Here is a 22,115-nt window from a genome sequence, read left to right as displayed (position 1 = left end):
GCAATGCCCCGTGGGACATCGCATCGAAGCAACTTTCAACGTGCGTTCGCCTGATCGATTTCTCATCGATTTCCCACTGTTTTGCATCCGCGTGCAGAGAAAATCCTCAATATTTCCCAGAATTCATACTTTTTCTTTCATTTCTACACTTGATTGAGTTTAACATGAGTGCCGATGAAAAATCTACTCAATGGATTAGTGATTTGAACGGTGACAGCGCAGTTTCGGTCAAAACTGTTCAAGTGAGGTTATGTGGTTTGTTTATCGAGGGCTGTTTTTTAATGCCGCCTTTTATTTCCAACCAGGAAATCTACTGTGAGGCTCGCAAGAAGAAGTCAGATATCTACAGCGACTCTCTGAGAGATGCCCTTGTTTCTGTGATAAAAAATCATGCAATACTTCCTAAATTTACTCTACAAATTACTTGTAGCGCCTTCTTTCAACTCCTGACCACTTCCGGAAAGGATGACTTCTCTCTGGATGGATTCAATTTTCAAGATACCCGCTTAGCAGTCAATCTTATAGACGGAATGCTGTCTACGGACTACAGGAAGGCCGTAGATACGGAGAAAATAGCGAAGAAAGTACTTGAGGTTGTGAATATTTGTTCTAAGGATCAATCAATCTTCATTCTCTGGGCCCTGAAAAACTTGCTGAACTTCTGCAAGTACTTTCCAGACTTTAAGTATGACTTTGATGTACTCTTGATGACAGTCTGGATGAACTTGACATCAAATATTGCTGGAGTGAGAGAACAAACATTATCTTTGATGGAATTCATCACCAAGAAATGTCCGGAACGGAGTAAATACATCTTTCAGGAGATTCTAAATCGATGGTCCTGGACAAATCCTCACAAGTATTACCTGTTGGGCGTGATAGCAGCCAATGTGAACACTATATTTCATGACTTTGAGGAAAAAGAGAAACATTTGTTCTTGGAAGGACTCTCAAGTTCACTGAGACATCGCAATCTTCTCTCTCCTGGACAGTATCTCTTCAAAAGTCTGGTGAAACACAAACAAGTGAATATCTCTGAGATGATGAGGAATATTCTTCTCGAAAGATCTCCTTTGGAAGCGGATAATTTCATTAATCAGTGGCTGAGTTCATACAAAGATTTAGACTGTCTCTTGGACGATCTGAGTTTGGAGTATGAAGAGATGGACACTTGCCGATACATCCTCGTTCGAAGAGCATTCAATGAACAGCTGGCATCTCAAAATATCCAACTAGATCAGGATCTCATGGAAAAAGTAGACTTGAGTAGTCTGGAATCGATTCTGCGACAGCATTTGTACGAAATTCTCATCCATCGTCTCACGAAAGGCATCGACATGACGGTGAATCTGCAATTCTTGGAGCGCTTTCTCACTTTTCACATCGCTGACAACAATACTGGACTCAGGAACTATATCTTTAAGAGACTGTCAGGCATTCTGGTGCAGTTGGCGAGGAAGGAACGCAGAGAATCTCCGGAGACAATCAAATTTTTCATCTTTCTGAAGCGAGAAGTCGTAGATTGTGGATTAAAGAGTGATCCAGAGGAATATCAGCCAATCATTTTTGCCCTAAGAATGATGGATTTGCTGATGAGATTCCTGTCCGGAAGATATAGCTTGACAAAGAATCACAGCGGCGAGGGAAATGAGCGAATCAGAGAAACTCTGGAGAGAAGCAATGTTTTCAAGTTCTCATCTGATGAGGATTTCAAGAGAATTCTTCCTCAGCTGAGGAGCAATTTTGATGATGTCCAGGAACTGACTTGTCAGATAATCTGTGAGTTTTTCCAAGGAGAAGAAGTGAAAGTCGACGTCCAGAGACTCTTCAGAGAGGCTCTTTTGTCTGAAAACAGCATAGAATCTGCGAGTTCTTGTCATTTGTATGCGAGAATTCTTTCAGAAACTAGCGAAGAGGTCCTGACTGATCATGTAGATTCTCTGAAAGAGAGTTTTAAGGTCTTCCAGGAAGATCCCTTTGCGTCAGTGCAATCTGGTCAACATATTTTCCACAAAATTGCTTCTTTGGTGGAAATTGTGAAGTGTTCGCGGTCAACGAAAGATCATCCAATGCAGATTCTGATGAATCTCACTTTGGAAATCACAGAGAAAATTCTAAACTTCCTGAATCACACTGGAGAGTTCGAGGAAGCGCCGAGCTTTGAAGTGATGGAGGAAAGTCTGCAAGTTCTCATTGACAGATCTCGCTTGGAAGCCACTCAACCTCATGCAGAGGCCAGGAAACTTCTGCTCCTCTCTCTCTGGATGACTCTCAAGGCCTGTGGAGAGCTGGCAACAGCTTCTGCCCAGAATCAGCAGGAACTCGCGATTGCTATGAAAGTCAACACCAGCATTCTGCAACGGTGTCGCCACAAAGGCGCCATTGAGGCGGCGGGATTGTCTTTGGGCAGCCTTGTTCGCAGAATTGATCCAGAGAATCCCATCTTAACCGCCTCACTTGAGAGTCTCTTCGAAGAGAGAAAGAAACTCAGCACAACTCGTCGTGCAGCCGGATACTCAATCATGTTTCTCAATCTTCTCCGGAATGATCGTTCTGAGGACAAGAAGCTTCTTCAGCGCTCAATGAAGATCATTTTTGCCAGTCTGCAGAGGAAGAATTCGATGATCGCGGAGAATTGCGACAACATGGAGGCTGTGATGCTGCACTATCTCTGTATTCTGGTCAAAGACAGCTCCTTGTTTGAGAGTATGATTCCATTCATACCGCGGATCCTCTCGATAGCCTTCCAGAAGATCGACAGTGACGAGTGGACGGTAAGAAATGGCGCTCTGCAGCTCTGCGGTGCTCTCATTCCCAAGATTGTGGGCCAGAAGACGCACTTCCAGGAAGAGGAAGAGTGGCAACCGGTGAAACTGTCTCTGGACGATCTCAGGACTCGCTTCTCAGACATCAGCGACTTCCTTCTGGCTACTTTGATTGACTTCAATCGTCACTCAACGACGAAACTCATCACAATTCTTGAACTCCTCTCTCGAATTGAGTTCTGGTGGACAGAAATTCAGTCTGAAGACAATGTGACAGCATTCAGGAAAACGCTGTGGACTCTTCTGAGCCATCCGTGCCATAAGATTCGCCTTCTCGCTGCGAAGTGCTTCTCTGGCTGTCATGAATTCCATCAAATCCCAAGAATTGTGCTCGGAATAGTTGAAATTCTGCCTGAAATCTGCGATTTGAATGCTTTCCATGGGCTCATCCTGGCTTGTGACGCCCTCACGAGGAAGTACAAAGCCGATAGCTTTGCCATGCCCAGGCACAAACCTCAAGACTTCCTTCTCAATCTCCATGAAGCAATCGACAGGCGATGGATTGATTTTCCGGACAGGAAAATCTCCTCTTTCACCAGAATATACTTGAAAAAATACTTAATTTATGTTGAAAATGATTTGGCAATTAAAATACAAGCTGATCTTGGATCTTAAACACGTGTATTTTACAAAATCTACCCCCAAATCCATTCTTAAATAAAATATAAAAAAATTATAACAATTAACAAAGAATTTGTGAGCGCACCAGTCGCCGAAAGGTCTAAATCTAAATAAACATGTTTCATAATTATGCATACATTGAATACAGGTTTTTTGGAATCTCTTATAAGGGAGAGCGGAGCAGTTTGGACATCAAACCTGTGAAACTACTTTCTGTTATGCTAATTTATTTTATTCACTGCAGACTAATAAAAATGTCTAAAATATTTTCCAACACTTTTATACAAAAAAATTACTTTATTTCTTTAAGTTTCGACAATGCGACTAAAAATATAGTTTTTATCAATTGATGTCGCAATAAAAGAAATATGTAATGACATAAAACAGATCTAGAAAACATAGTTTAAAGCTCACATATTTACATTGTGCTAAAGCTAAGATTTCGTCCGTGATGTCTTTAATATTGCAATTGCCCATTTAGAGCCTAACTTTCATACAGATTAGTTTTGTTACTTGAAACTACTTAAAATGATTTGCAATTACAAACAAAATCATCTAGACAAAATGTTTACCTAAACAAGTTATTTAATCATACAGCTTAGTTCAAATACGAAAAATATACAATCGAATTCTCGAAGTTTTTAGGGTAATTTTATCGAATTTGCTCCGCAATAAGTCTGTGTGAATCGTGTAATATTCACAAGAAGCGCAAGAACCAAATGAAATTCTCAAAATTACATCGTAAATTGCCCACTTTTCCCCTATATTTGGTTTCCATCTCAAAATCACAAGTGAGATTCTGAGATAAGAATTTCGCAAAACTGCTGAGAAATGTAATCGCACTTTAGTTTTTCAAGTGATAAGCTTACATAACTGAACAACTCTTGAAAAATCACAAGGCAACCTCGCAATGAATTGAATGTGATAAACAACTCAATTGGCATTCAATTTCCCTCAATATTTCACCCTTCCGACCAGTGCTCACTCACCCGACGCTGCCCAAGATTACATTTCCATGGAAGAATTCTGTGTGCTGCCCGGCGCCACGTTGGGGATGATGTTCCGCAGCGTCCTGGACACAACGTCGCGCAGGAGATGCGGTTTGCAGTGCTCCTCGAGCCACGGAATCACGCCCGTCGTCAGCTCTGTGAAGTCATTCATGGAGATTGTGTCGAAGGTCTGGAACATCTCGTCCATGATGGCCTGGAACTGCAAGTGAAGCGAACTGTTAGTGTCCGGAAGGGCCAGGAAAGCAAGAGATTCTCACCACTTGGAATTTGATCTCGTCACTGAGGCGCGCTTCTGTGCGTCCTGGCGAAGCTTGCTGATTCTGCAGCATCTGCTCGTATCCACTCTGAATGATGCGCAGCCCAATGACGTCCTTCTGCAGCGCCACGCGCTCCTCCTCCTGCTTCTTCTTCTTCTGGTGCAGGTAACTAATGTAGTCGATGGACTTCTGCAGCACAGCCGCCTTGCTCAGCTTGTAACCAGACGCATCGTTCTGCTGCTGGCACGTGGGCACGAGCTCCTGCAGTGTGTCGTAGCCCTTCTTAATGGCATCCCGGCGCTTCTGCTCCGCCTGCGTGTGCGCCTCCCGGCGCCTCTCCTTGTAGCTCAGTGAGCTGTTGCTCCTGTTTGTATCACTGTCATCATCGTCATCTTCAATGAGAAGGATTTGCCCTCTAAATGTTATGCCCAATCCCACGATCGCCCTCCCGGACCCACTCCCGGACACTTGCCAGTGTTGTGAGCCGATGAGTTTGGCGTGTGGATACTCCCGGAACTGCTGCACCGCGAGTGATGTTGCAGTTGGAAGTGCTTCTCGCTGGGACTTGAGGGCTCCGCCTTCATGTCCACGAGGTCACTCTTGCTCCCCTCGGCCATTGTGCGCGATTCTCACTTACGAAACGGCTTCAGTTGTGATTTTCCACGCGGAAAACCAATCTTTTCTTGTGCAGAAAAATCCCAAAAATCCAATGGCGTTCCACGAAACTGACATCAATCGAGGGTTGCCAGATGTGACGATGTTTCATATTGTGTCCACGTGATGTTTCACAATAAATCACTGGCGAGGATGAGAAACATTCGATCAAAATCCACTGAAAGATAAATTCAATTCAATTAATACACCGAAGAATGCTACATCAAGAGCTCCCCTTCTATAAAAATACCCTGATTAATGTTGTCATTTAGGAAAAAGCGGAAAAATGCTGTAAAGCAATTTTGGGACAAACCAGATTCAAATTTTCTAACCGATTTTAGATAAACAATCATGGATTTCTCAATTTCATATCTTTATTGAGAAATAAGCTAACAACAAACTATCACATATGGATCAGACTATTATATCGTGTACAACATTGATAACATTTACTAATTAGTTCGTCAACAATTATGGTGAGTTTCCTTATTTTCTGACCTTCCTGCAATTCTTGAATTGGCAACAACAACATCCATGGATTCGTGTATTTTCTCAAAAGAATCCTTCCAAAAATACCTCAATGTTCTATTCTACCTAATCGGAAGGAAGTAACTTGGCAAAGTGCCTTGAATATTCTGTGGGTCGGATTAAAATGGAACTTTGGCAACAATATATATTAAGTGTGTCTTAATGGTGTGAGAACAGGTTTGATTCTGAACAATCTGTAAATTACTAGAAAACTTAAAACACTTTTATAAAACTGTAACACTTACTATTCCCTACACAATTAACAATAACAAGTTGTATTATGGTTATAAATTTGGCCACGTATTAATTAACATTGATAAATTCTTACGATTAACATCAAACAGTGTTCTACCTTCTCGAAAAATTCCTTTCATTTTCAGATTAGTTGGGATTTGAGATGTTTAGGCGGAAGTTTAACAATTGATGTTAGACCGTGAATAATCTAGACTGATTTTCAATTCCATGATGGTCTCGTGAAGCATTTCTTAGTGGGTTTCTCCATGTTTTCGTCACCTAACATCCTCAAATCCCAGATTTTCTGGCTCCATTCTTTCTACAAATTTATCTATATTCCTAAATCTAAATCTCAAATGTTAACATATCTTCCCTTTAAATCAGTGTGTCCTCATCCTGAGCCTCAAAGAGCATCAACAGCGAGTGCTGAGACGACGACCTTCCGATGGGCGGCGCGCTGGCCAGAGAACCGTCCGGCGACAGGAATCCCGTCTGCAGGCTGCAATTGTCCCTGTAGCCGGAAGTGGACGAGGTCTGAGACACGGAATCCCAGGACAAATCTGCCACTGGCTTCGGTGGCGGCAACTCAACGGGCTCCGGAGCAAGGCTAACCGTGTCTCCAGCCTGATTCTGACGACCTCGCTTGATCCTGAAAGTCTTGCGGCTCTGGGCCTTCGATCGCTGCAGGCGGTGACGCTGAATTTCGCCAGAGCTATCCTCAGCTGGACTGCCAGGCGACAGAGGGGTTGTTGAGGTCTCTCCTGAGGAGTGTCTGAACTCCACGGAGGACACAAAGCGCAACCGCGGCACTTGCTGTGCCTTCATGGATTGCTGCAGCGACATGGAGTGCGTCAAGTGCGGAACGGAGCTCGTGGAGCCGGCGATCACCGTCGAAGATCCTCCGGCTGTGGCCGCCAGACTGGGAGTCGGAGTGGTGCCCTCGCCACTGTGACTGTCGCTGACGCCGGGCTCGCGATTTGTAGTGGAGCTGCTCGAGAGGGACTCCCTGGGCGGATGAAGGGTGTGCTGCGACAGGGAGTCACTGGGAGTGATTACTCTCTCGTGGTGAGTGGCCATCTGAGAGGCGATGTGCGGTCCAGCGCCAGTGAGAAGTGAGATCAAGGATGGACGTTGTGCGTGTTTGGGAACCTCAGCCACAGGCGGAAGAGTTGAGGGCACCACATCTCGACGACTGGGTTCCGGAATGTCCCGATCTGAAAGAAATACCAACATTAAAGATCCGGCGAAATCAAATGCATGGAATGCCAATTGTGACCAGACATGCAAGTAAATTTAATCACACTGGAATTCTTGCGTTCGAAGAACTCCAGCTAAACTAGCATAAAAAAAATCATCTTGAAGCTCTTGAAGCGAAAGTCTGTCCACTTCTACTGAAAGCTTAAAGACATTAAAATTGATTCCAACCCTGTGCGGTTTTCTCACCACTTCCGTAGCGGCGCTCCTCCAGTTCTTCCCTCAGATCTTTCAACTCCCTCGCCAGTTCCAGCAGCACAGCTCCACGAGACTTTATGCCGCCTGGCGGAAGCATTCCTCGCATCCTCTCTCGAATGAGGAACTGCATGTGGCGCTCGTGATCACCGATCGGCGGTTGGGAGATTTTGTGGAGTATGAAGGGCATCAAGACGATGTACAGCGGAGTGCGGTGGTTAACGACGAACTCCAGGAAACTCCAGAGTTCCGGGGCAGCCTCGTTTCGCCTGCCCAGATCTCTCATCACGCGTACAATGCGAGGCCATTCGTTGGCGAGGCGTTGCTCGAAGCAAATGCAGAGGATGCGAAGTGCCAGGAAGGCGGCTTGATACAGAGATCCTGAGATCCTGGCGGGCCGTTTGGCTTCGCGACTTCCAGTGAAAGTGAGAGATCCAGCTCTGAGGTCTCCAACAACTCTGTTGCCCTGAGTAGTGGCCTGAGCAGTTCTTCCAGCTGGTGGACTCATTGCGTTAAGGATGGCCGTGACCAGGAAAGAGATATCGTGCTGTTTCAACTCCCCGAGATCTCTGCCGCTGCAAGCCTTCAGACACAGCGGCATTATCAGATGGATGAGATGTCCTTCAGCCTTCTCCTGCGTCGGAAACTCTGCCGATCCGCCACAGATGTGCTCCAGCGTGAAACAGTCAACTGGACTCACGACTTGCAGCGTGATGAGACGCACGGCGGTGGAGCTGAAGAATGGTGGTGGGTTCTGAGACATTACAGCTGCTCCTGCACTTGAGACTCCCTCGGGAGACTGACCGGGCTCATGGACAATGAGATTCTGAATGGTATTCAAGAGAACCTTCACGTGCTGCCAGTGAAGGACATAAGGATATCGTTGGACTGTTTCGTGGATTCCCTTTAGCAGTCCCGATGCAGCTTCCCAGTCGGTATTGCGACGAATTGATGGCTTCTTCGAGATCTTCATGAACACCTTATCAAGACGCCGCAGAATCGTCACCAGAGCTGGACGCATGGCATCGTCTGCCCATTCGGCTCTGGGCAGAACGCACTGCATGTACCTTTGCAGACCTCGGCAGGCCATGGATTCTGGGTCGTAAGGCGACACTTTGAGTAAAGAGTGCGCAATATCCGCCAATCGAACGTGACACTTCACATCCAACAACTCCACTGGTTTAGAGTCTCCGCCCTGCTTCTTCGAGAGCTCCTGCAGACGAGTCGTGGCTCGGCTGATGAACTCCCCAACAACTGACAGAAGAACATCTCTCGGCCGGCGATATTCAGCCCGAACGAGCTCAGAGTCCTCCGCAGTGTCCATAATCTTCATCCTGCCCACATCACTGACGTACTTGGAGTGCGACTCATCTTCAAAGTCCAGACCAGGAGAGCACGGAGGTCCGCGACTGCAGTTCCTCTGGCTGGAGCCCTTATGCTCAGGACTGTTGCGAAAAGGACCGTTGTAACTCCTGCAAAGAGAGACAATTTAATATGGAAATATACCTCAAAATATGATTTACACTTGTCGTACTTGGACAATCCCTCGCAATTGTGCACCATGGTTCGAATGGCAATGGCTAATTGTAGAATGATATCTCTCTCGGACTTTCCCTCAAGGGGAACATAGCTGGGTGATTGAATTTGTTGCATGTAGCACGGCAGAATGGCCTCCAGGATGATCTGCGAAAAAATAAATAAATTTACACTTGAAAAAAAATGCAAAAAAGGTTCCTTCGAGCCGGATTTGAACCAGCGACCTATGGATTTCCATATATGCTTTTTTAGCCATTCTACAGTCCACCGCTCTGCCAACTGAGCTATCGAAGGCACACTCCCCATGGTACTCACTAGCATCTGATAACCTCGAGTGCTCTCGGCTGAGTAAGACACCACCATTACGCACAAAGTTATGCAATCCAGCACCGTCACCATTTCATCCTCGTCGTGATAGCAGAAATCAATCGCCTTCAGTGGCTTCGGCTCCTTCACCAGCTCAGCGATGTTCAGCGGATCTGGCGAGGGAGTCTCCAGACTCAGCAGCAAATTGAAAAGACAACTCGACTGCACTTTGTGCGCCTCTCCATACATTCCGTCCTCATCCGTATCCAGAATCGCCGAAACCGATCCAAACATCTGCAGGATGAAAGGCTTCCGATTGAGGAGGTAAAACTGCTTCACGGCATACTCAATGGTCGTGGTGACCAGCTTGTTTGTCTGGTGCAGTGAATAGACTTGCAGAAGGGTGGGCATGATCATAAAATACCCATTTGTGGAGAAGATGTTCTTGAAATTGAAGGCTGCATTGATGAATGTGGCTGTGACATAGCGCATGATGCATGAATCCTCAGAGTGGAGAATTGCCGCTCCAGATAAAACGTTGAGGAAGAGCTGAATGTCGGCTGAGTAGGCAAAATTCCCTGCCATAGCCTCGAACATCCGTGCAATTAGACGAACCCACATAAATTTGTGCAACACATCCAGACCAAGAAGCTCCTGAAAGGAACACATTTGGGTTATATTGTGTTACTATGCTTTTTTCTTTCACTTACTTTCCCCAGTTCTCCGCCTTGGTGCAAATCCAGATCAACCTCCAGAGCCTTTCGAGGGAAGGAGGGCAGTTTCATGAGCTCCTCGTGCAGGAAAACAACTCGCTGCACAACCATATCCACATTTTTAAGAATCGCCCAAGTTAAGTGAACTTTTCCAATCTCCACAAATTTCCTCATAAGTTCCTGCTTCTGTAGAGCATAAAATGCCTCTTCGGGCTTCATTTCAACAAGCCTCAGTTGTGGATATTGAGATCTCTTGAAGAAATACAAATCGCGAACATACCAATTTGGATTAAGTATTTGATCTGAAAGTAAAATTAAATTAAATTTAATGCATTTCACACGTTAAAACAAAGTATAAACTCACGTGATCTGTAATCAATTAGGAAATGGTAAGAATGATTTTTCTCCTCGATGCCAAAGAAGTCCAAAGATTCGCGAAGAAGTTGACAAAATTGTGTATCTTCCTGAACGGGAAACTGTGAGGGAATTCCTCCTTCATCCCTGTCTTCAGGTCCGTGGACGACAATCTTCTTGGCTGATGGAACATTGGCCGTGAGTAAAATTGATGCATCGCACTGTTCCTTTCTCAGAATTTGCTTCAAATCCTTAAACATAATCCCATGAACGCTGTGAACGACCATCCAGAGAATGGAGAGCGCAGAGCCGACCAGCTGTAAATCAAATTGGGGTGGCATTAGTATTGACTCGCGAGACGGAAGCAGTGTCCACCCACCTGTTGACTGTACTCGTGGGACGAGCGCACGTAGAACATGACATAGCCGATGATGTAGTTATAGAGCGCAAAGGCCGCTTGTTGGGGAAGTCGCGGAACAAATCGAATCAGATGCCGTAGAAGTTTGAACATCTGATCCTGGCGGTCACGAGTGAGTCTCTCAAGGACGTAGCGAAGAAAGAGAGCGGAATCTTCCACCAAACAAACCCAAATCACCTGTTGAATGAACACACATATAAATTGCAACTTATTCACTTGTTGCTCAATCAATCTCTTACTTGATAGGCAATTTCGTACACGGCACATCCATCAGAGCTCACGGCTGCATCATCGAGACAGTCCACAATTTGCATAACGGACGAGCAAAGGACTGAGGGAAAGAGCGAATGAGCTGCATGAAGATGAGGAGCTGCTCGACCCACATCGCCTTCCTCCTCTTCCATGTGATCCTCTCCTGGTCCATGATCCAATCCCGGCTCATGGGCGGCTTGCTGAGTGATGGGAATTGTGGTCATCATGAAGCTTTGCCTCTCTGCCCTCTGCTTATCCTCCTGCTGTTGCAGAGCATATCTAATTGCCTCCGTTTGCTGCTTCTTACGAGTCTTTGTGGCTGTGACAAGAGACCTGTGACGCTCCTGATTGAGAGTCACTTCCATGTCCTTGGTTTGCTGTCGAGGACTCCACGGAGGATCCACGACAGGCAGACTCTCAATCCCTATCTTGGGCGATGGCAGAGTGAATTCTATTCCTGGCGGAGGAACTTTGAAGGACATATGAGCGCCCTCCTCCATTCTGGGCCACACTTGGAAGCGGCATTTCCACAACACCTGATATCGCAGGATAGCCCCAATTCTGATGTCAGGATCTTTGTTCTTCAGTGCCTTTTGCATGATGTCCGAGACAAAGTTTGGCGCCTTCACGGCTCCCAGAATGAAGAAAGCCGCAGAAGTAGCTGCAGTCTCTTGGTTGGGCTCCAGCAGAAGCTCCCAAGCTGCCGGAATGGCCTCGATGAATTGCTCCTCAGTCAGGATGGCGGCGCCTTTGATAAGAGTAGCGATTGGAATGTGGAACATCTCGCGAATGTGGTTCTTCAGATACTTCAGCATCAGTGAAGTCTCTCGACGCTTAGCTGTCTCTTCGGGCTTTGGAGTGGCTTGAGCAGCGGCTGCTTCAATGTCTTCATGGAGAATTCTGCAAGTAACATTCAAATGCGAACAAGAAAAAAAGGATTAAATAAATTATTATCCCTACTTGTCCTTCCTGGGAATGCTGTCTTTGCGTCGCGATGGTGAAGTTTGGGAAGAGCTCAAGTCTGAAACCTTTCTGCCATGGCGACGCTCTCTGCGGCCACCCAAACGCCCACCATCAGACAATCCGCCCTCCATTCCGAGCACCAGACCAAATTCCTCGCCATAGATCTGCAAGAGATTAAAAAAAATTACTATGCAACAGTTAAACAATGAGTAAAAAAAAGGCAAAAATCATGCCTCCTCGTCGCATCCACATATTCTGCGAAGTTGACCAGGCGCACCTCTGTTGCCTCCTGTGAGGATTGAACTCACGACCCCTGGTTTACGAGACCAGTGCTCTCCCACTGAGCTAAAGAGGCGATGGTGTCGGGGAAGACCGAACCGCTTCTCCGGATTTCCCCTCCAGGCCTCATACGCCTCACACTCTCTCACCACGCACACACACACACACACACACACTCACCTTCCGCACGGCCTTCACGAGCCGCGATGCCGCTCGCATGTGGCGACGATAACAGAATGGGTGGCAGAAACTCTGGTGCGAGCAATAAAAGTTGAATGAGTTCACCAATTCCAGGGCTCCCTTCATCCAGGGCATCGTTTTGCCGGTCTCGTCAGTGTCATTTGAGTCACTGGGCGATTCTGGAGGCTGATCATCGCTCAGAATGCCCGGAGACTCCTCTCCGCCGCTCGCAACTCCCTGCTCGGAAGTGTCACTCCGATCGGAGAGGGAAGACACCTTCCGTCGGGACTGAATAGAGTCGGTTCTCTTGACTGGATCTGCAAAAAACTCACATTTTGAGTCTATTCATGAGATTCAGCAAAGATTTACTCACAATCAGATTCAATATCTTTGCCATCTTTCGTGCCGCGCCTCAATTTGAGGGAGCGTCTCTTGAATGATCCTCCAGTCGGCGCTCCGGCGGTTCCGCGGCGCAAGAGGAAGGGCCTGACAGCAGCCACTGGTCTTCGCTGGGGTTGAATGGTGGTCTCCTCACCCTGAAGAGTCACTGTTGTATTGCTGCTGCCCTCGGACTCATTGTCTGGCTCGTGGAGTACAAATGAGATCTTCCTCTCAGTCTGTCCACCATCGCCACCCGCAATTGACTGGAGACTCTGGGCAGAGGTTTGGCTGTGACCCATGGAGCTGAGCGCCATGGACCAGCGCCGATTGGCCTCTCTGGGAAGAACAGATTGACTTCACATCAACGGATAGCACACAGTTGTTATAGAAATATTCGATTACCTGTAAACTTTCTCCCACGGAGCGGGCTTTTCCTTTGTGGACAGCTTCGAGGTCTTCGGCAGTGTTTGATAAGTCTCCCGCAGGAAGGCCGTGATTTCATTCAGCAACACGCAAGCGACCAACTTTAGAGCCGGAGGACAATCGTTGCCATGAGGATTGACGCATGCTTCATCCAGGAAGTCCTCTTCCTCATCCTGCAACAGAAGCTGACGTTGTTTCTCCGAGTCGCACATGGACGTCGTCACTTGATCGAAGGTCAGCTTCTCGGTCTTCAGCATCTCTTCAAGACGGGCGCCCAAGACTTCTGCCCACTGGAAAATGCAAAAGAGTCGTGAAAAAACAGACGGAAATCCTCATAATCTGTCTCACCTGGTAGAACATCTTCCCAGCTGCCCGCTGAAGCACATGAATCCTCCTCGTGCTGGACGCCAGGGCAGTTCGACTGCCAAGCGCCGGCCCTGAAGGTCGAAATGGCGTGACATTCTGTTTCATCCAGCTCGGCCACTGTCCGCGGTTGCACAGGTGGACGAAGTGGGCGCATTCCAGCAGGAAGGCAGCCCGAGTGACCAGCGGAGCTTGAGGCTGCAAAAAAAAGCGCGGGAAAAAAAATTTCGCGTAAGAAAAAAGCGCCCTAAACGCTGCCTCCTGTGAGGATCGAACTCACGACCCCTGGTTTACAAGACCAGTGCTCTGGCCACTGAGCTAAAGAGGCATGCAATGCTTTTCGTCGTGCTTCATGAAGAGGCACAGTTCTTCCAAACTCATTTCAACTCTTATTATTAAGACTTTCTCTATGTAACTGATAAAATTATATGGGAAAAATGTGTAGAAGATTGTTATTACACATAATCACGTCATTATCAGTGATTTATGTGAAAATGAGGGGAAATATTTTACACTTCATTCAAATTCCATACATTCAGGCGAATTTTGGGCTGAATATAACAGTGGAAATTATGGGTGTTATTCTTATTACCAGATATGTGTGTAAAATAAAACACACACAACACTTCCATATGTCTTATAGAACATTAATAATTTTTTTTTATGTGAAGAATGTGATTTTACATGGTGTATGCTTATGTAAATTAATTACTTTTATGATAAATATGGCCAAAGTCAGTGAAACATGACAATTTTGGGAATATCTTACCAAATCAAGAACAGCGGCCACAAGCTGTGCATCTGGGACGGATCCTGGTGCGCACGTTTCCAGAAGGAATGAGAACCTGCACATCCCTTCTCGCACGGGAAAGATTGGCACAAGTCGTCTCTCCTTCAAAACCACAACTTCGGACTCTCGCGGACCCTCTCCAAACTCATAAGAGCTGCGTCGGCTCAGATCTGAAAAGAGTATGAAGTTTTCAAATATCGTCACACAAGTTAATAGTATAGAAAACTCACAACTTCCTGTTACTTCCTCAGTTCCTCCAATCTTCTTCTTGCCCTTCCCAATGCCGAAGCGGCCAAGGCGTCTCTCCACCCTTCGTCTGGCTCGCTGCAGAGATCTTCCCAGCCCATCACCAGATCTCCTCGATTTGAGATTAAAAGAGCCCTGGCGAGCAAAAGAGGCTGCCAAATCTGGGGCAATAGCTCCAGTTTCCAGATCAATCGAGCAACGATCTTTGGAGCCTCGGAACCATCTCACAATTCCACCAAGTTTCCCCCCGGAATTCCGCTCGGAGCTCGAAGTGGAATCAGAGAGAAGGGCTCTTTCGCTATGGCGTGGCGTCAGCGTGGGTCGAACACTTGCAGTTTTCCGTCGCAGATTACTCAGTGGGCTTTGGCTGTGCCGGAAGGGTTCCTCGAAAGTTTCTGATGTTTCCAAGAGGCTCTGAAAATTCTGCAAGGGAAGCAAATATTGAAGAACTGCTTGTGTTCTATGCCATGTTGAACGTACCGCGCAAGTTGAGGAGGTGCTGCGTTTCTTGAAAAGAAGCTTCCTCTGAGCCCGTTCGTCCTGCTGGAAGGATGAGGTGTCTGTGTAGGGAATGTGGCGAATGACGCGAGTTGTTTGGTAGATTGGTCCTTTCTTGTGCGGTCGCGGTGTGACAGCCATGATTCCGCTGAGAGCCACACGACGAAAGGGCCCTCCGTGGGCGCCCTTGACATACGTGACGAGTTGTCTGACATCACAGTAGAGAGCCATGTTCTCTTGGCTCTTCAGCTCCTTGAAGGACTCCACGAAGCGCGTGACGAGGGCTTTGAAGACGGCCGCGATGACCTGACTCTCGGCTCCGCCACTCAATCCACCCCCGAAATTGGTAGCGTAGCCCCCCTGACCGCCTGATAGACCGCCAATGTCAGGAGTCATTGTTTTAAATGCAGGTGTTCTTTTATGGTCTGAATATGATAGATGAGAAACATCAACGCGCATGCAACTACTCACAAGCTGGATGCTTAAGTAATTCAAATTATTGCTTAATCTCAATTCATGTCTCTCAGTCTTTTGATTATCATCAATTGGAACATGACTGAAAATGCATAAACATTATTTGTATGAAAGAAATTTTGAATATGCCGATTATAATTGTAAATCAATAATTTGTATTCTTCACGTTCGTACATCATATATCACGTTCAAAAAATTTTACTTTTACAACTTCTCTGGGATAGGAGTGTTCTTACAAGATGTTTGAAGCGAAATTCAAAATGAAATCTACACGAGGATGCCTATGAAGCACAAGGACGATGCACAATTTGGTTCATTTCGTATGTCATATGATTTAGCTTTCTGCGGAGCAAGAAGCGCATTGAAAAAGGTCAATAGAGGTATAAGATAAAATTAATAATATAAAAGAATTACAATATACTGGTCCATGTAAGAATTACAGAATAACCACAAATTTCAAGATTTGCCATGAGTTGAAATGGAGGAAGTTCTTTGCACAAGAGTGAGATTAGTCGATTCATGGGACACAAGAGCGAGATAGAGAAGATGAACTTACTCAGTGGCGACAGGAGGGAACTGGGATCAACACAGAATCCCACGAAGGCGTGGAAGAACTCAATGAGTTCGTGCAATTTTGTTGTCCTAACCATGTTCCGAAGGTAATTCCGCGACTGAGCCGGAACTTGTCGCAACATTCGGGACAAAATGGTGTGACACTGCGTGCGAAGGAATTCCGCTGGTGGTCCTCGGATTCCTTCATTGCAGCCATGAGGACAGCCCAGATGGAGAAGAGCTCTTTTCAGGATCCCCATTGAGAGCTTGTGAGCATGCTGACCCATCTTCATGATGCCCAAATCCAGGAGGAGTTCACATATATTGAGTCCTGCCTCTAAGACTCGCAAGGAGCAGATGTTGGAATCCTTCTTGAAAATTGTATAGACAGCCTGGAATGTAAAAAACAATAATTGTTGTCATGTTTTCTGAATTTAATCATTGCTACAACTTACCAGCAGCAGAATTTCATAGTCTATCCCTCCTTCAGGTGTGATATAGAAGGACGAACCTGGCGCCTCAGATTCATCTGGACCTGCATAGGCGATGTGGGAGTCTGTATGCGAGCGAAGCATTTGATTTCTAAACCCAAAAGCGCTTCCAGTGCTGCTCAGTGCATCCAATTGAGAGTCTATGGATCCTTGGCGACGAAGATAGTCCGGACTTGGAGTTGGCGTGTGTTCAGTGACTGTGATTATGGGATTTCTGGCGAACACTGCGGCTTTCGGTCCGGCCTGAGGAACGGGCTTCGCAACCTTTTGTGGCTCCACATACCTGTAAAATCTTAATCATTTTCACTGTATTTGCAATGCACAACAATGCTGAATTTGCGAAAGTACTCAGTGTGAAAATTATAATATGCATAAGCATTATAGGCTTGATTGATTCAATATCGCACAGATTAATATATATAAATCAATAGTAATTTGGCTTCTATTGCTGCTAATGATTGTTGAATTGATTCGAATGTGCAAAAAGCAATTGAGAAGAGATGAGAGGAGAAATCAGAATGTAAAGCTCAGTGAGTGGGCAACTGCAAAATTAGCAGTGAGATAGACAAGAGTGGCACTTACCCGCTATCAAGAAGACAGCTGGTAAATTGACAATAAAGTTCTATTAGAGTGAAACTAGGTTTGGAGCCTAATGTAGGAGAATTAGAAATAGGGAAATAACGTATTTTGTTAAAGTGTGCGTGTGTTTCGGATTTAGTTTCTTTAACTCCTAAAAATGAAATTCACACAAACTCTTGGTTACATTCGTATTTGGACAACTTTAAGGATTTTATGCATTGCATGATTTAATCAAACTCAATATTTACCTCAAACTCGGCATACTCTTCCCCTTGACCAAGTTTGTTGACGGAGTACGAGCAATCATGGAAACCGATCTGGATAGGTGAGATTCACCAGTATCTAAGCTGCGATGTAATTCCTAAACAAAGAATAACACAAGATTAGAATCACACGAGAGTCTTAATAAAAAGTTTCTTACAGATTGCTCAAGATTTTTCCCGTTCGTGCCAAAGTCAAGACCAACTTTTTCAAGAGCTCGATCTGATTTTGAAAACATTCTAGTTTCTACGAAAGCCCTAGCAATGTCAGCCATCTTCACTCGGCGCTTTTTCTCACTTCCTCGTCGTCCACTTGAAGAATCATCTGCTAAGGTAATGTAAAATAAATCAGTATCTCATTACATTTATATGAAATAATTACTACTACCTGTAACATGCGCCGAGACTGAAACATCAGGCACCTCAATGTAGTCTTTACCCGCGGAACTTCCGCTAGGGCTGTCGCGACTATTCGGACCCTGATAGACCGAGATTTCAATTTGTGGAATAGGCAAGGAGTTTGAGCGCTTCCTTGGCTGGGGAGCCGGAATTGCAGCTTCCTCGCTAATGTCCCGAAGTCGATTATTGAAGTAATGTAGACTCCAGTAGACTCCTTCCTCTTGCCAATGAGAGATGAAGAGGCATCTAATGACAGCCACATCTAGGAATGTGGCCGCAGTTATGTCGTATTTAATCAATTGAGGAGATCTCGAGCCATCGTCGATAGAGTCCTTCTCGGCTGGAGAATAAATCTTGCTGCCGCCTGGGAAGTCCCTTTTATCATGACCTCTGTCATAAACCTCAATCTTATCAAAGTCAAAGCGGTTTGGAAAGCGTTCATGCTTGTCTTGCGAGAGTAAGGATTGTTTGCTCCCTCTGTGACTCTGCTGAAGAAGACTGGCGTCAGCCTAAAGGGGAAAATATTACTTATTCAAAGTTCTCATCACAAAGTGTTTTCTCTGAGTTTATGTTTTAGTTAGGATTGGATAAATAAATGAATGTTTTTTCAGGCATCACTCACAGTGTAGAATGAGTCCAATAAATTCTGCCCCGATGATGGAAGCCTGAAAATAACCACACGCTCCTCTTCGACACTGGATGCTTCTTCGGGGATGGTCTCTGGGAAGACACAATCTTTCGGCGAGGAGATCCAATCATCATCATGCTTGGGTGTTTCCGTCGAGTATGAGAGACTCTGTGGCGAATCGAGACTTTGGGGAGTCATTTCGGCACCAGACTGTTTTCCTGCGTAAGAAGGGTCTCATGTGGGAATTAATATTTCATCCAAATATGAATGCGTTATACTCACTGATGGGAAATTCATCGGGCGACATTGTTGACTTGGGACTCGTCGGCGAGAGTAGTTGCCTCGCTCGGGGCTTCACAGGGGCGATGAAGCAGGGCGCACACGGGGCTCGATACTCCCACATTCCCTGCCACAGTCGAATGCCATTCTCGAGGCGGAAATTCTGGAAGTCCGACTCCTTTAGGTGATGAGCAATTGGCGCGAAGAGGTAGACAAAGAGCTGCAAATAAAATATTAATGGCGATATTCAGGGTGAAACCAGAGCGTTAGGCCAACACTCACCGTAATGGTGGGAACGGAAAATAAATACTGATGACTCTTCTGGGATTGTCTCTCCTGCTCCGTCTCGGAATCCGCACACTCCTCGCCGGCAAAGAGAAGTATCCAATGGAGGGTGTAGAGCAATTTCGTTTCAGGCGTTCCAATGCTCTGCAAGTCTTTCACCCTTGGGAATATTTTTGTAAAGAACAGTGAATTGAAAGGAAACTTGTCCAAAATTCAAACAAAATGAGCATAAAAATATTCCTATTCAAGACTTTAAGTGTGCAACAAATAACTAAAACGATTAAATATAATTTCTATTGAATAATTATAGATATTGGTTCACCACAATTCTTACCTATTGTGCAGAAGCGCGGCTGCACAGTGCATTACATGGGGCAGGGCAGCCTGAACGAGTCTCCATCTGGGGATTGCATGCAGGGCAGAAGTTAGTGATGGTGACAGCCCGAACTGAATGTTCTGCACGAGTACTTTTTCGAAGGACTGCAAAACAAATGAATATCATGAATTAATTGAATGGAATAATTGCAATTTATCAAGATGAAGAAGATAAACTCCAAGAAAACTTTTCCGTACCTTGCACGCTTCTTTCAACTCCTAAAGACCGTGATCGAAGATGAATGACAAAAGAAAAGTTTAATGTTAGCATCGTGGAAAACATACACGATATACAAAGTAGGGAGTTTGTGATCTTTACAAAGGGACTCTTGCTAAATTGGTATCTTCTTTAGCATTGAATCACTTACATGATGTCCGGGTGCATGTTGGCAAAACTACACCGCATTTTTTGTGTGCATGATGCGAGCAGAAAGCAAGACAAATACAAACATACATATTTACACAGAAATATATACACTCATTAGACATTATTAAAGACATATTATTAAATTTTTGCTTTATCCAATTCAGGAATTTACATATTCAGTCGTTCTGTTCTAGCAAATAGTTCAGTTTTTGAGTGATATGCCGATTATAATTTAATTTAATACAACCGCCTCTATGTGCAGGTATGCCCGAGAGAGATGTTCCGTTTGATATGCAACAATCAATAATGCATATAGGCTGACATACAGAGTGATGATATATTTCCCAAACGGAAAAACCACTGATGACAAAGCCATGTCTCATCAAACAGATAAAGTATCATAGTTTATATAGCAACATTTAAATGCATAAGAGTATACCCTCTGGGGTGTTTAACTCCGTGTTTAATTTAATTTATTGAACATTTATGTTTTTCTATGATGTTTAATTTTTCCATAAGATAAGTTTAATTGTATTGCTTTTACGCTATTTACAACACAATAGCAGAATGAATTAAATTCCCAATTAAAGCAGAATCCAAAAATTGTGTTATTATAAAAAAAGAAATGCTTTAATATTTTGGTAAATATCTATTCCTTGTTGTTGAAATAAAAAGTGAGTATCAAACAGCATTTGCTTTTGTATTTTTCTGTCTCTTTTTCAGGTTAAATGTCTGCCTCTCTGCAATGCTCATATTCAATTGTGGAATTTTGCAGTGAATAGATTTCCTCGTGTTTTGTCTGAGAGTTACATGTACTCCATCGTGTGAATACTTGGCTCATAATGATTTTGTACAAATTTGATTAGTGATAGCAACACATTAACACTGAGGCGCTTTATGTACAGCAATTATTTTCCCGTGAATGATTTGATGTAATTGTTGCAATTGAACACCGAATGTATTTTCCCATTCGCCATTTACTTTGAATATCCTTTTGCATAATTTCAAATAATTTGTACATCTCTTCTGCTTATGGAACAGTGTGCATGTTATTTAATAAAATCATACCATACAACTGGCTTCGTGGAGCTTGCCAAGTTTCGGCCGAATAAATGGTGCAATTTGTCGCCAGAGGAATGTTTGCACCGGAACAGGAACACCCAAATCTTGTAATCCATCGTCCATGGCGTCCGGACTGAGGGCCTCCATTGCGACTCTTATCGGGCTGTCAGATTAAAATTGCAACTCAATTAGCGGACGAGGTGAGTGATGAATTCCACAACAGCGCATTGACACACATTCCGATAAGCTCAAATAATAACGCGGAATGACAATCAATTAGATTGGCCGGGAGTGGTATGAGATGCCATTCTAATCAATAATTCCTCATGATTCCGTCCCGGGAGAAAATTGAGACGCATAATGTTGAAAAAGCTCAGCGCGGCGCTTTTCTCACACATTCAGCATTTGTTGTGCACTTTTCAGCTCTGGGGAAGAGCGAAAAGATGTGTTATGGGTGAAATTTTCCAGCGAGAGAAAAATTCTCAAGTGGAAATCCAATATGTCGTCGGTGCAGATGTGGGAGGACGAGAAAAATGGGCCCAGCAAATCCACTACAATTCAGGCGCTTTTCCGTCACTTTCCAACACGCAATATCTGGCAAAGCAACTCATTCGCTGTAATCAGCCAAACAATTCACCTTTATTGGTCATTTGGGGCAATTTTCACGCAATAATTCGCATTGGAAATTGGCCGAGACCCACCCACTCGCCACAGCTTGGCAATTTTCTCACAAGGGAAAATTATTTTTCACACTATCACTGTTCGCAGAAGCGACTATTGCGAGCTGCGAATGCCTTCACTCACCCTTGGCGGTGGGGAAAAGCGATGGAAAATGTGGAAATTCAGTGTGAATTGGCAGTATTTTACCTGAACGATTGGGTGGGGTGCAGAAGGAAAAGTGAGAAGAAGGTGTTTGTTCAGTAATTTTGTCGCGCGAGTGATACGGACACGCGAAGGGCTATGTCATGACACTCGGAGCCCCGTGATGGCGACTGATTCAGCCAGCGAGAGCTCAGCGAAATCGGACTGTTCTGGAGAAATTATCGATCGGACGGAAGATGAAATCGTGTCAGGAGCGGTGACT

The 22,115-nt window shown here is 45.0% G+C and overlaps 3 protein-coding genes and 3 non-coding genes across 9 annotated transcripts; 1 reads left to right on the top strand and 5 right to left on the bottom strand.

Annotated features, from left to right (window-relative positions):
* Window positions 1-89: 89 nt before the first annotated feature.
* LOC132257953 (uncharacterized) lies at window positions 90-3,440 on the top strand. The gene is made up of 2 exons (XM_059755028.1): window positions 90-242; window positions 306-3,440. The coding sequence occupies exons 1-2, from the start codon at window positions 165-167 to the stop codon at window positions 3,438-3,440; spliced, it is 3,213 nt and encodes a 1,070-aa protein (XP_059611011.1). The 5' UTR covers window positions 90-164.
* On the bottom strand, window positions 3,430-5,660 carry LOC132258910 (max-like protein X). The gene is made up of 3 exons (XM_059756459.1): window positions 5,186-5,660; window positions 4,714-5,105; window positions 3,430-4,655 (listed from the first exon to the last, which is right to left on the bottom strand). Exons 1-3 carry the CDS (start codon window positions 5,328-5,330, stop codon window positions 4,452-4,454), a joined length of 741 nt encoding a protein of 246 aa, XP_059612442.1. The 5' UTR covers window positions 5,331-5,660; the 3' UTR covers window positions 3,430-4,451.
* Window positions 5,661-5,748: 88 nt separating this feature from the next.
* On the bottom strand, window positions 5,749-21,999 carry LOC132258909 (protein unc-80 homolog). Of its 4 annotated transcripts, XM_059756458.1 has the most exons (30): window positions 21,899-21,999; window positions 21,038-21,194; window positions 19,971-19,997; window positions 19,801-19,821; window positions 19,562-19,707; window positions 19,225-19,387; window positions 18,946-19,162; window positions 18,658-18,881; window positions 18,025-18,544; window positions 17,798-17,961; window positions 17,625-17,737; window positions 17,380-17,397; window positions 16,762-17,089; window positions 16,311-16,698; window positions 15,263-15,648; window positions 14,767-15,205; window positions 14,516-14,706; window positions 13,732-13,944; window positions 13,363-13,673; window positions 12,953-13,296; window positions 12,580-12,896; window positions 12,118-12,284; window positions 11,145-12,057; window positions 10,867-11,082; window positions 10,498-10,804; window positions 10,131-10,435; window positions 9,430-10,074; window positions 9,113-9,261; window positions 7,573-9,050; window positions 5,749-7,343 (listed from the first exon to the last, which is right to left on the bottom strand). In XM_059756458.1, exons 2-30 carry the CDS (start codon window positions 21,176-21,178, stop codon window positions 6,505-6,507), a joined length of 9,690 nt encoding a protein of 3,229 aa, XP_059612441.1. In that variant the 5' UTR covers window positions 21,179-21,194; window positions 21,899-21,999; the 3' UTR covers window positions 5,749-6,504. The 4 variants fall into 4 exon arrangements, with proteins under 4 accessions (XP_059612441.1, XP_059612437.1, XP_059612438.1 ...); XM_059756454.1 differs by lacking the exons at window positions 19,225-19,387; window positions 19,562-19,707; window positions 19,801-19,821; ... (1 more) ...; window positions 21,038-21,194; window positions 21,899-21,999 and having other exon boundaries at window positions 7,555-9,050; window positions 12,953-13,314; window positions 17,798-17,964; window positions 18,946-19,046; XM_059756455.1 differs by lacking the exons at window positions 19,225-19,387; window positions 19,562-19,707; window positions 19,801-19,821; ... (1 more) ...; window positions 21,038-21,194; window positions 21,899-21,999 and having other exon boundaries at window positions 12,953-13,314; window positions 17,798-17,964; window positions 18,946-19,046.
* Window positions 9,311-9,408, bottom strand: Trnay-gua (transfer RNA tyrosine (anticodon GUA)). The gene is made up of 2 exons: window positions 9,372-9,408; window positions 9,311-9,346 (listed from the first exon to the last, which is right to left on the bottom strand). It is a non-coding gene; the product is annotated as a tRNA-Tyr (tRNA).
* Window positions 12,404-12,475, bottom strand: Trnat-cgu (transfer RNA threonine (anticodon CGU)). Its single transcript has one exon. It is a non-coding gene; the product is annotated as a tRNA-Thr (tRNA).
* Trnat-ugu (transfer RNA threonine (anticodon UGU)) lies at window positions 14,002-14,074 on the bottom strand. The gene has a single exon. It is a non-coding gene; the product is annotated as a tRNA-Thr (tRNA).
* Window positions 22,000-22,115: the final 116 nt, after the last annotated feature.

Source organism: Phlebotomus argentipes, unplaced genomic scaffold (genome assembly GCF_947086385.1).
Source record: "Phlebotomus argentipes unplaced genomic scaffold, Phlebotomus argentipes genome assembly scaffold_4, whole genome shotgun sequence".
NCBI classification, from domain to species: Eukaryota; Metazoa; Arthropoda; class Insecta; order Diptera; family Psychodidae; genus Phlebotomus; species Phlebotomus argentipes.
The sequence above is the reverse complement of the archived record's forward strand: the minus strand, read 5'-3'. Positions and strand labels throughout refer to the sequence as shown.